Source organism: Cydia strobilella, chromosome 20 (genome assembly GCF_947568885.1).
Source record: "Cydia strobilella chromosome 20, ilCydStro3.1, whole genome shotgun sequence".
NCBI classification, from domain to species: Eukaryota; Metazoa; Arthropoda; class Insecta; order Lepidoptera; family Tortricidae; genus Cydia; species Cydia strobilella.
Window position 1 is genome coordinate 7,367,703 of NC_086060.1, and position 13,176 is coordinate 7,380,878.

Sequence of the window (13,176 nt, forward strand, 5' to 3'; positions counted from 1 at the left end):
CATTTTCTTCCAGTGCTGCCACCCTCACCGCTCGTTGCCGATTTCACGTCACTCTTCCCGTGTGAAGTTGAAGTATTTGCTGTTGCAGAACTTGCAGATGACACAGCCGTTTTGCATTGAGATGCAATATGCCCAAAATCGTCGCATCTGAAGCATTTTAACCCTTTCTCTTTGTGGGGACAGTCCGCTGACGAATGATTCTTTTCTCCACAGCTGTAGCAACGTATGACTCGCCCGTGCGTCTTCTCATTTTTCTCTGCCGGCTTCGAACGACTTGTGTCTCGGGTTGAACTCGAACTCGCCATGTTTGATTTCAATTGTTCATAAATCTTCAGTTTTTCTTTCAGGTCACTGTATGTCGTAACGCCGTATAACATTATTTTATTTACCTCTTGATCCTTGATTCCTTCTACTATGTATTTAATGCATACATAGTCAGGCATTTTTCCTCTCTTACCCAACTCTTTCATGGTAAATAAGTACTCTAAACACGATTCACTTGATTTTTTATGTCTGGAACTCATCAGCTCGTGTATAGCCTTCGCGTCGATGTTATCAGGGAACTCCTTGAGGATAGCGGCTTTAAACTCGTCCCACGTCTTAAAAATGCGCTCTGCTCGGTACCACAGTGACGCCGTTCCTGCTAACGACCGCCTCGCCATCAACAGCTGTTGCAACGGAGTCCATCCACAGAGCTCGGTGCTGTCCTCGACGTCTTGAACCCACCTGGTCGCTGGATACGTCTTATCTTGACCAGTGAACTTGGGGATCAGCCCTTCAGTGAGATGCAACATCGTCATGCCATTATCTCGTGATGTTTCAGCATTTCCGTCGTTATAGTCTTGTTGTCTGCCGTTACGTTTGCCTGGAGACATGTTTACGCCTTGCCTTCAACGTAGTTCGACGTCGTAATTCGTCTTTATCGTCTTCAAATTTTCAAACCACGCAGTCACAACGGCAATCGCGGTACGTCTTTGTTCGTTTGCCGCCGGCGAATCCAGATTTCTTCGTCTTTACGTCGTATATCGGCTTGATACCGCTTCTGACACCACTGTAGGAAGTGGATTTTGAAATAAACACTCTTTAAGAAATTTACTGGATATATTTAAAATAAATTGGCAAATGAAACCATTAACACAACGGCACGTCTTTTCTTAGCGCTCCGAACCAGAAGTCCTCTAATCTCGTTACGTTTTTTAAATCTGCCGATGGTGTTTTGCCATCTCTTTCGCACGCACTAACACTCAGCATCACACTCTCTCATTTACACATCGTTCATTCTGCAGTTCGTTCTCTCACTCACTCTTTCGGTCCTTACATTCCGATCCACGCATCCTACATATATATATATATATATATATATATATATATATATATATATATATATATATATATGTATATATATATATATATATATATATACCTAACATAGTAAATATTCTTGAATACTTAAATACATAGAAAACACCCACCTGTCCGGCCGACTCTAATTCCTATGTTAAAAAAAAAAAAAAAAAAAAACCAGTCGGGACAAATATTCGTGCTCATCACACAAATAAATGCCCTTACCGGGATGATTTGAACATAGGACTATCAGATTCATAGGCAGGGTTACTACCGACTACGCCAGACAGGTCTTCAGCAATATAGCAAAGCAATGCTGCAGCCTCAATGTCAGATGTAACCTTGATACTTAAATTATCAATCTACGATAATCTTTGTAGGTTGACATTTAAAGCAGAAATTGTAAAATGAGCGCTCGGAGCCTTCGTTTTTTCTACTTAAATATATTTTCATTTTGACGAATATTGAAGATTGAATGGTGTTGTTTAAGATCCATTTACGTCAGCGAAGATGATTGATAGCGATATCCTTATAATAAGTTATTAAATGTCAGTTAATTAGTCAACTGATACGACAAATAAATGTAATGTTAATTTTGGAATTATGAATGGGGTTTTTTCACAACTTCATAAAATAAAAAATATATGGCTGATATGAAAAAGTTGAAAGGAGTGACTCATGTCATTAATAATATAACATTTTACTCTATAATTTTAATGTTAGTAAAACAGCCCAAAAGACCATTATTACACGACTGCCAAAAAAAATGGAGTGTATTGTTTTCAGCGTTCATGTTTGTGGGTATGTACTCGTAAGTTTCTTTGTTCCACTCTAGCAGCGAATTTATCAAGTACAAACTACTAATAGTTTCTTACATGGTATGGAGAACACTGTGTATGAAAAAGTGTCAGTCAGAAAACCTTAAATAAGTGGCGCCACAATACCTAGAATATTTCATTAAAAAAAATCAAGTCACAGCTCACTTCGCACCGGCAATAACGAGTTAAATTCATGTCGTATAGCGTATAGCTACCGTACTGTAACGCCACTAGAGAGATTTGGAACTATTATTGTATAGCTGACAGCGCTGGACACTTTTGTAACTTTTCTCTCATGAGACCCTCCAGTTTCTTACAAGAGTGAGCCAAAATGCTTCTAAAGTCAATTTGTCATGCATGTAAATTGATATTTTTCCTAATGGTTTCGTATTGTGTTTCCTAAAACTCATGCCTGACAGGTTTCGCAATTTGAGCAGGCAAAGTGAATTTCCTGACAGCTTTCACTTAAAGCCTCTTTATAAACCAACTTGATAAAAGCCCCTGAACTTAGTTCAATCAGAGCTTTTTACATTTTCCCGATATTTGTAAATTTGAAGTTTCGAAGAAATAGGCTTTTTTATTGGACTTTTTCAATTAGGTGCAAACATAAACAGTGGAAGATTAAATGTTTCAAAATGGAATACGAACATAGGCCACTTGCACCATCCCATTAACCCGGGGTTTTCCGGTTAAACCGTTAACCCAGTATCAAATTGTACTGGTAATCATGGTAACTCCAGGTTTAACCGGTTAACCCCGGGTTAGTGGAATGGTGCAAGTGGGCCTTAGAATGTTTAATAAATTATTTAATTTGAATCGCAACTTGATCCCTACTCGTTTTAATCAAAGCCAAAATGAACGGAAGCAAAAAAGATTTTTTATAAACGTTTTTTAAATATTTAAAACCTACGCGCTTTGAACACGTATTAAATCACATTTACAATCGGGTCTATAGCGAATTTATTTTGTTACCTTTATTTACCGACGTTTCGACACAAGCTTCAGGTAACTAAAGGTAACAAAATAAACTCGCCATAGACCCGATTGTAAATGTGATTTAATAACGTTACATATATTTCCTACATGCTTTTATAATTCGTTTTGTATTGATATTGCATATATGTACCTGTCACTAAACTAATTGCAGACTCACCGTTTTAATGTCAGTCGGTTAGTATTAACATTTAAGGTATTCAGTATTTTTGACAATTACGGAAATCCTGTACGAAATAAATACCTACCTTAGGGAATCCATTGTAAAAGTAATCACTTCAGAGGATTCTTGATGTGGATATTTCAGTCCAGACAGATGGTGCATGGTGCATCCTCAGATGGCTTATCATCTAGGTACCTTAGAGGATCCTTGATGTGGATGTATCGGTCCAGAGATATGGCGCACAGGTTGAGTATGGAGGCGGTGGAACACATCACGTCACACGCGACCCAGGTATCGCAGAACTGCTCGCCGAATACCCAGTAACTGTTGAAAATAAATTTCCTTATTATGAATATTATACATGTATAATGGTAGGCTTTCAAAAAAGTGCGTCCATATTTGGCAAATGTACCACTCGTATCTCATTCCTGAATCTGCACACACACTGCACATCGTAGTAGCATAGAGAAATATAAGTAGTTTTTTTTTTAAAACAAGAATGTCATATTTCGGCAAAAAATGGTGCGTAAATTATGCCCTCTTCCCTTGCTCCTTAAAAGACATGTATTAAGGTGAGGGTTGGAACATGGAATAATTATTAGGCATTTTTTATTCGTTATTAATGCCTTTGTTTTTAGGTATATACAACTTTACTAAATAACTTTAAAATTTTAGTCTCTAGAGACAATTAACTTTGTCACAGAATTTATGGCTAGACTAGGTAAATTGCTACTGACAGCAGCGGTAATCAGCATGGCTGCGATTGCCGAAACCAAGAAGAGGAGTAGGCTTATGTAGTCTAAGAGCTGTAACTTACCCCAACAAATCGTTGACTCCAGCGAACGTCATAACGGCAGCGGCGACCAACATATCTGCGATAGCTAGTGAAGCCAGAAACAAGTTGCCGATACGCCTCAACCCCCGATCTGTGTAGATGGCGATGCATACTAGGATGTTGCCGGCCACGCTCAGGAATATGAGCAGGGATAGGAATATGCCTGGGGAAAAATTAAGTACATTAATAATTTCTACAATGTTCATTGGTAACACGTACCTTTGGCAGGGTACATGATAACTAAGAAGTTACCAAGTAAATAATTACCTAATAAGCGCTGGTAGTCTAGCGGTAAGGGCGTGCGACTTTCAATCCGGATGTCGCGGGTTCAAACCCCGGCTCGTACTAATGAGTTTTTCGGAACTTATATACTAAATATCATTTGAAATTTACCAGTCGCTTTTCGGTGAAGGAAAACATCGTGAGGAAACCGGACTAATCCCGATAAGGCCTGGGTTGGAACGTCAGATGGCAGTCGTTTTTGTAAAAGCTAGTACCTACGCCAATTATTGGAATTAGTTGCCAAGCGGACCCCAGGCTGCCATGAGGCGTGAGAAAATGCCGGGACAACGCGAGGAAGATGATGAAGTAAATAATTACCTAAACAAATTTAATAATTATTTTGTTAAGAGAATCAATCTTTTGACCATGAACGGATATCTTTATGCTAAAATATCTGGTACGTAGCATTTTGAGAAGAAGCCATAATAAAAGAGTAGGTAGCGATACACCGCGATGGTCCGCGATGTTTGCGGAGCGGCAAATTGATGGCTTTTACGCCGTAATCAGGAAGCGGGCCGCTTCGATGATGAGGCGTGTGCGCGGCTCCACGAACACCATCCTACAAACACTGGCCGAGAGGTGGGACTCCCCGATACTGCGGCGATGGATTGAACTCCATTCCACAATGGGGAAATAAAATTTGAAAGATTTTTAATTGTAATGCATTTGTTATTAAAATTGTAATTTTATTTTATTTTAATGTATTTTATTAACAAATTATTTCCTGTGTACTAACATAGTTGTTCTAAGTATTACCTATTGTTACTAATATATTTAGTTTAGTTTTAATTTAAGATTAGTTATTTTATTTTATTTTATTTTATTTTAAATGTAAATGTAATTGTATATGGAATTTTTATTCTGAAATAAATAATTTGAATTTGTATTTTGATACATAATAGGCATAATTTCTGTATAATTATTTTCAATGATACCATTGTAAATATGAAATATGAAAAAATAATTGTATTGTAAAGCCGATATGCTTCATGTTAATTCCCTAAATAAATAACATTCATTACAACTGCTGCACTAAATATGAAAACTGAGCTTGCAATTAAATCCCAGCCCTTTATTAAATTCAAATTCGGTTTAGAATGCAGGCCTAGTTTTTTTTTCATCCGTTACGCGGAAAATAAATTAAATTTCGTCCCATTGTCGCCCATAAAATTATATTTTGGGCGATGCAAAAGGTAAAATTCATTTCGTTCGGGATTGTTGAATATTCCTCCCGAATCAACCGCAGGTCTATTGTGCTATGTCGAGATTAGGAGTGACTGAGGTCCGTTGGAGAATTAAAGGGTCACAATTTATAAAGAAATTTTGCTAAGGTATATCCTGAAAACATATTTCAATTAAGCATTGAACATCGACATTAACAATAGCCCATTGAAATGCTACATTTAAACTAGCATTAATAAGAATTGGTAAATGTTTCTTATATGTTACTAGTGACAAAATGGTCTTCTCAAGGCGAAGACTGTCGAATTGACCTACTTGATAATCATGAAATTTTTGAATCTATTTTCGATTAGGAACTAATGTTACGACTAAACTAAATACAGACTAAATTCAAAAAATGAAAGGCACTACCTTTTATAAGGAGCGATTTCAATATTATAAGGTACCAAGTAAAATTGATTCGAGAAAAGGATGGTACGGCCTGCCTCTTTGTTTTGCTCGACTTGGCGGGGGCACTGCCGTGCCCTTAGATCCCCGCCTTCTTTTGCATTCGATTTTATTTTTATTTTATTAATCCTTGATCCCCAAAAGAGCCGAGTTAGATTATTACCTATAATTATGAACCTTTTAATTTAAAATTCATTACCTTTATTGGGTAGGTTACCAATTTTTAGACAGCGGCATAGAAAAGGTTAAGACTGTATTATTTTTTTCATAACTCCATAGTAACATGCCGTTTTTATGTTTCATTGATCCTATAAAATCCTTTTAGAGTTAGTCGCTGTTAAATAAATTTTAATGGCAAGAGGCTGAAAGGAAAATGAATCAAGCGCTAAATGCCGTCGACGCGTGCCGCTTTTAAAGTTAAGGACTTATTAATGTTATTTCATCATTGAAAAGGCCATTATAAGCTTAGATTTAAATATCCAGTACTACTTTACTCGAATAAAGGCTTTGCTTATTTCAAGTCTAGCACTATTTTAGAAGGAGGTTCGAAGTTATAACTTTTACGACCGACTTTTTGAGTGACAGCGGGTAGGTATAAGAAGTGACAGTAGGTAATTAAATATTATCTAATTACGAGTACCGACTGTAGGTACAGTAGGTATGTTACTCTGCATCACACACTTACCAAACTAGATGATGATAATGAGTTTCAAATGGCTGTTACTGCTTTTAAGGTCACATTCAGATTCAGACTGCACCAGCGTTACTTCGTTATGCGTTATGGGGCAGTACCTACTGCCGCCGTGTGGAATAATTATAATGAGACTTCCATGACGCGCCATACAATTAAACTCGAATGCCTGGCAAAACCAGTATTTACGTATTCATGTGGTCTTCGGGTAACATACTGATAATAAATAAATAGGTACTTACAAGGAAGACGGTCAGCAAAGTGACGGCGTCCAAAGTCCTCTCGATTGCTGAACCCCGTTGTCAACTCATTTACCTATCAGCAGAGTGACAGCATTCATTTCTTCATCGCTGTACTGTACACCGTAACAGTGTTGTTGGACTTGAATACTACCATTGAAACGCTACCTGTACTAACACATGGATGGAAATAACCCAGGAGGAGGACGGACAGCAGAGTGACGGCCTGACGGCATCTGGGGCGGCTGCTGTGCTCTACCGTCGCCGTCTTAGTGATATGTTACTTATACCTTGCAACACAAGGACATATGTGGTCGAGTCATAAAAGTATTTACCGACGAGGAGGACGGACAGCAGAGTGACGGCATCCGGGTCCTCTCCATCGCTGTACTCTACCGTCGCCGTCTCATTGAACTCGAATACTACCTGCCGACACAAAAAGGGCGTGTTATCAATTTTTCATTTTTTGAAATTAAGAAAAATGGAGATTCCGGATATGGGATCCTGCTTGTACAAACATTCTAGGCTATACAAAATGTACCAGCTTTGGGTTCATTACTGTAAAACGGCTTGAAAATAAATATTTGATCTCCGGTATGATTGTTTGCCATGACTACATAATACAATTTATAAAAAAATGGTGGTAAATACAGTTATCACTGTAGACTTATTATCTTGTAATGTTGTCTGTAACGATGATGTTGAAAGCGATTACAATTTACCTGATAAAAGCGACTATAAGGTATCTTACGGCAAAAACAAAAACTTCACTTTTGACACTAACATATCCGATCCATATCGTATCTTTAGCAAAATTTTGACGTATCTTAAAGTTCGAATCAGGCCGTATGTCATGTATAGCTACACCAACCCGTTTAGGGGATAAACGGCTTTCTTAATCGCTCAATCGACCTGATATTTGGCAGCAAAGAACATTCACCTTGAGAACGTAATTTTATGGAGATCACTCCATTACAAACCCCGCATATCGTTAAGCGTTGTTAGCACATACCAAGCTACGCGGCTTCTACATATACTTAATTTTCTAAAAACAATTCCAAAACTTTGAGGTTCCGAGGTAACACGTGTTTCGGTACGAGTATTTTGTCTCCACATTTACTCGTGTAACTTTACACTTTATTGGATAAATGGGTTTAGTGTGGGAAAGTTTGATTACAAGCAAGATAGGTACCTAGTATGTACTCTATCATCATCATCATCATCATCACTTAAGAGCTTTGCTCTTGACGGTGGAGTAATTGCCAGTCCTTTTTTTCCTGAGCCAGTCTTTTGATTTGCTCGTACGATGCATTCTCTTTTACTTAGCTCAGGTATGTGATTCTAGGCTATTGTACTCTATGGTATGCACAAAGATAGATATAACTCCGTAATAGATGGATACAGTCTAAGGAAAAAACGTGCCTCGAAAATCACGAAAATTTGATTCCCAATCAGATGGCGCCACTAGTTTTGGCCTACACTCGTATAGAGGGCGTTGACTGTTTCGTTTGTTATTTATAACTTTAACGCATACCAGTGAAAGAACATGGGTCAAAATCATATAAAAATAATTAATCCAAATAAAAAAATCATTTATCCATATTTAAATACATTTTATCGTATTTTTATAAATATTTATTTTTAGTTTTAAAGTGTGTCGACAGATGGCAGTGAATTTACTGGGGTTACAAAATTTACTATGACAGTACCGCTCTAGTATAAGTTACTCTATGGTATGCATAAATAATTATTCTTTTCCACCTTTTCGTTTTTGTTAATGAGCATGAGTCAATGTGTGATGATACATTTTTAAAACACATTAATAGGTACTTGTAGTCAGCAGTCAAACGTAGCCCGAAGGTGCGATTTATTTTCCTACCTAGCTTAATGGCCGGCAACTATTAAGACAAAGATGCGATCATTATTTTTAAGCAATATTTACGCGTAACAGTAATAACTATTCTTTTGTCGCTGTTGTTATGTCCCATTCATGCCATCATGTTTGTGACTTCAGTTAGGACACTGCTTGAGAAAATTATCATTTCACCGCACTAAACGTTACTAAGTGCCCCAAAACGTGTCAGTTGTTCGTACACGTGTCTTACAGAGACTATAAACTAGAACCGATGAAGAGAATGTTACCGCAGCACGTGCCCATGCACTAGTGCTATAAAGTGTCCAACGTCCATGTATCTCAATTCGAAAATGGCTTATGTTACTAGTAACATTCGTCCATATTGGTAATTGGCAATTTGTAAACGTAATTTCAAAGAAATAAGGTCCAAAATTGGTCAGTGACCACCAGGTGACGGATAGGACCTTATAGAAATGAAGGTAGAGTTTGATGGGTCAGTTTCAATACGATGCAACAATGTAATAAGATACGTTTGAGATAGTTCTGTTTGTAGGTACAGTTTCACAGCTTAATGTTGTCGTCGCACGTATGTATGAGTGCTTTGTTTCAGAATTAAGCTTTTTCGAATCTAGTAGGGTGCGTTGGGATAAGATTGAAGGGTTTTTATAAGGGGTAAGACAAAAAAAAATCCGCACGCCAAAGCATTACGGACGACTTTACAACTTACCCCTCATAAAAAACCCTTCAATCTTACCCCGATGCACCCTATTAAGAACATTAATAATAATAATAATAATAATATTCTTTATTGTGCACAATGAAACATGATTAAATACAGCAAATTAACATAAAAAACTAAGCAGCAACAGGCGGTCTTATCGCTTAAAAGCGATCTCTTCCAGACAACCTTCAGGTAGTAGAAATTAGCGCAAGGAAGAAATATGTATAAGGGTAGCAAAAATAAATGGAGAACGAGTACAGGAAAAAAAATATATATCAGCACAACTAAATATATAACAATATCAATACATGCATAAATGTAATATATACAATAAATATATATATATATATATATATATATATATATATATATATATATATTCATACATACATACATAAACATATCACACAATACAGATAGACAGACAGAATCTAATAATTAACGAGTTTGAGGAAGGGACAGATAGTGGATTTTGAGCTGAGCCTTAAAAATGGGGAGTGATTTAGCTCGTCTTAGCTCCGAACATTATTAACATTACCTAGATATACAAAAAAAAACCTTAAAAGAAACTTCGGAAAGTGAACTCTTTGTGGGTCCTCTACAAATCCCTTACGTTGACTTTATACCAATACAAAATATGGATAATATTACTAGGGCTGACCCTTTAATCTGAATTAAAGTTCCGTACCTATTCTGCCATGCATATTTGTACCTATCGTTTTGTGCATAGGCATCGCCAGCATACACGCATAATGGTCATTGTTGAATAATGATACGCTCAGCTAACTCGCGCTTTACTAACACAAAAATGTTAACCAGGCTGGAATTCAGTTTTTGTTAAAGTATTCCATTGTATACGGGTTAACTAAAGTAACCAGCAGGCTTATGGTGCTCCCTTATGTAACAGATTGCTATAGCAAACTTACATTGGTGGGTAACAAAGAGGCGAACTCCATCTTCGTCGGCTCAGGTCTTCGTGTCCACCTTCATGAGGAACCGCTGCAGTTGGGTGCGCCAAGCGATGCGTAGCGCCGCCATTTTGGACGGGCCTTACATATCTGAAACAATGAAATTATGGTAACTATTTCACAAAAACACATCACATTCATCACATTACCCAATTATGCCAATTAGCACGTAAGGTTTAGCTGTTAGTACTTATTAAATGAAAAATAAATGAAATGAAATGAATTACATTAAAATTCAAGTAAATTTAAACTTACTTAAACAAAAAAAAAAAAAAACTTAATATAAAGACCAAGTCCATATCCGGCGTGGTTGCAAAAACGCTAACGATAGCCGGTTAATGATTGATTAATAGTTGGTTAAGATACTCGTAGTTGTTTATTTTCATTACATTTTGAGCAAAATATAGTATACCATTTAGGTACCTGTTGTTTGTTGTTTTAACTTATGTCTAAAATTACAAATTGATATAAAACTTTAAAGTCTTTTGTCAGTTCCGTGACGGATTTTGACATACATTTTGTATAGACCGTCACAAAACTAACTCAATTCTGTATCAAAACTGAGGACATCTATTTCTTTTTTAAATCAATAGTTCTCGTGATTTAAAGTAAAAATAACCCTAAAAAAATACACAGCAATCCCATAAATATTACAATGGGTGACCGATTATGTCGCTAAGTTTTGAAAGAGACTGATCGGAAAAAAGGCGAGAATATTTGGCGTATGAACATAAAAAATAATTACGACAGAATTGACGGGTAATTCGAAGAAGGGAAATTGTGTATCATATTATAATTTTATTTGCCTCACTGTAATTGAAATTGAAAATGTTTATTTCAGGCCTGTCGGCCCATATTTTGTTAGTTTACAGTTCTTAAAAATAAATTAAACACACATAAATTGTAAAATAAATAAATTAAAATTATAAATAAATTAGCTTCAATTCAATAAAATTTGATTAAAAATTACACATCCATTAAATTCCATTAATTTACATTTAAAATATATAAGTCAATTAAATTATATCTAATTACATTAAAAATATAAATACATTAAATTAAATTTCATTAAAATTATAAATTTTAAAAACACAATCACTTCTCAAACACAAAAACACAATCACTTTTTTTTGTAATACAAAATTCTTCCGTTTCTTATATCTTGAAATAAACTGTCACTTTAACATATAAAACAGCTTTCGCTTTACAATTCTCCATCGATATCCGGTTTCGAAGAGATCCACTTTATGCGTTTGACAGCCGAACGCTTCAAGAAATCATTAAAATCCCTTCGACACGACATGACACTTCAAATAAAAATCGAGAGAATCCGTATCGTCTTTTTCAAATTGGTAATAAAAAAGCAATTTTTAAGAATTTGTGATTCTCTTATACTTATTAATTATTGTCTACGGTTAACGCGATAGTTACTCATGAAATAAAACTATGAAAACGGTTTATACTGCGTATAATGAATTTATAACACATCCCGACGTTTCGAACCCTTTATAGCGTTCGTGGTCAACGGGTGATTGATGAAAAACTACAATGTGCAAAAATTAATAATTGCATTTTAGGCTGAGTAACCAAAAACCTGCTGTAATTGACCGTTTTATTCTTAGTGAAATTTTGATTTGATTCTTGAATTGCATTTTTACGACAATTAAAAAGTCGTAAATAATGTCCATCGAGGTTAAATCAATAATGCTGTGACCTTGATCTTTGTTTTGTCTTTTTTGCCTAAATCGTAAAATTATGTAAATGAAATCTGATGCTTTTCTTTATGATGACACGCAAAGGGGAAATAGAATAAGCACACTAGAATTACGTAAGTAGCTCAATAACGAATTAGGGCCGATACTGACGGTCTGCAACCCAACTGCAATTTGTATGGGAATACACAAGCATACAAGGCATACAAGTTGCAGTCGGGTTGCAGTCCGTCTGTACCGGCCCTAAATGGGAGGTTCGACATGAAAAATTTGCTGTCATTCTGGAATAAACTTCATTTAATCTATCATCATCATCAGTATTCGAAAGCCAAGCCGTATTAGCCGGCCTTCTCATGAGACAAGAGAGACCGAGCTATCCTCTCCAAGCAAACTTTTAATACAACTTTGAGCTTGAAGATGAATGGAGGCTTCTTTTCAATAAATTCTAAAGTCATCATAAAAACTCAATATCATTCCAGTCAGAATAAAAACTCACGAAATCTAGTTTGTTAATCGGCTACTTACCAAAGCATTTAAAATTATTTGTTCCCGAATCATAGAGTATATTGTAGTTGTCTATTTTGTTTATGTTTTTTATATGGGGAATGAGGGCTATCGTTTTTTTGCTTACCAGTTGGCGCCTCTGTTGATGGTGGTCCAAAAGACTATAGAACAGCTGTCAGTCATTGAAGTGACAAGTGACATTTGTCATTTCGAACTATGGAAAAGACCACCATCTACACTAGCGCCCCTAGCGACGAATTCATACGCGTTGGCCCTCATTTCTATATTTATCAGTATCACCAAGGAGCATAACATAAGCCGGCAACACACCTTTATCACAACAACTACGTCTACTGAAAAGACACGATAGAAGACTATGATAAACCGCATGTTAGCGAGATAGAAGTCATATATCGCGGGCA

At 36.3% G+C, this 13,176-nt stretch overlaps 2 protein-coding genes across 2 annotated transcripts in view; one reads left to right on the forward strand and one right to left on the reverse strand.

The window, feature by feature from the left end:
* The window catches only part of LOC134750524 (BTB/POZ domain-containing protein KCTD9), a 512,667-nt gene that overhangs the window by 349,728 nt on the left and 149,763 nt on the right, over positions 1 to 13,176 (forward strand). The gene's annotated exons all lie outside the window — the stretch shown is intronic.
* The window catches only part of LOC134750523 (dopamine receptor 1), a 129,780-nt gene that overhangs the window by 12,878 nt on the left and 103,726 nt on the right, over positions 1 to 13,176 (reverse strand). Inside the window, exons 2-5 of the mRNA XM_063685714.1 lie at positions 10,497 to 10,628; positions 7,330 to 7,420; positions 4,136 to 4,316; positions 3,514 to 3,642 (exon numbers count right to left, since the gene is read on the reverse strand). Of these exons, the coding sequence (XP_063541784.1) occupies positions 3,514 to 3,642; positions 4,136 to 4,316; positions 7,330 to 7,420; positions 10,497 to 10,526 (431 nt within the window). The 5' untranslated portion in view covers positions 10,527 to 10,628. The remainder of the gene's footprint in view (positions 1 to 3,513; positions 3,643 to 4,135; positions 4,317 to 7,329; positions 7,421 to 10,496; positions 10,629 to 13,176) is intronic.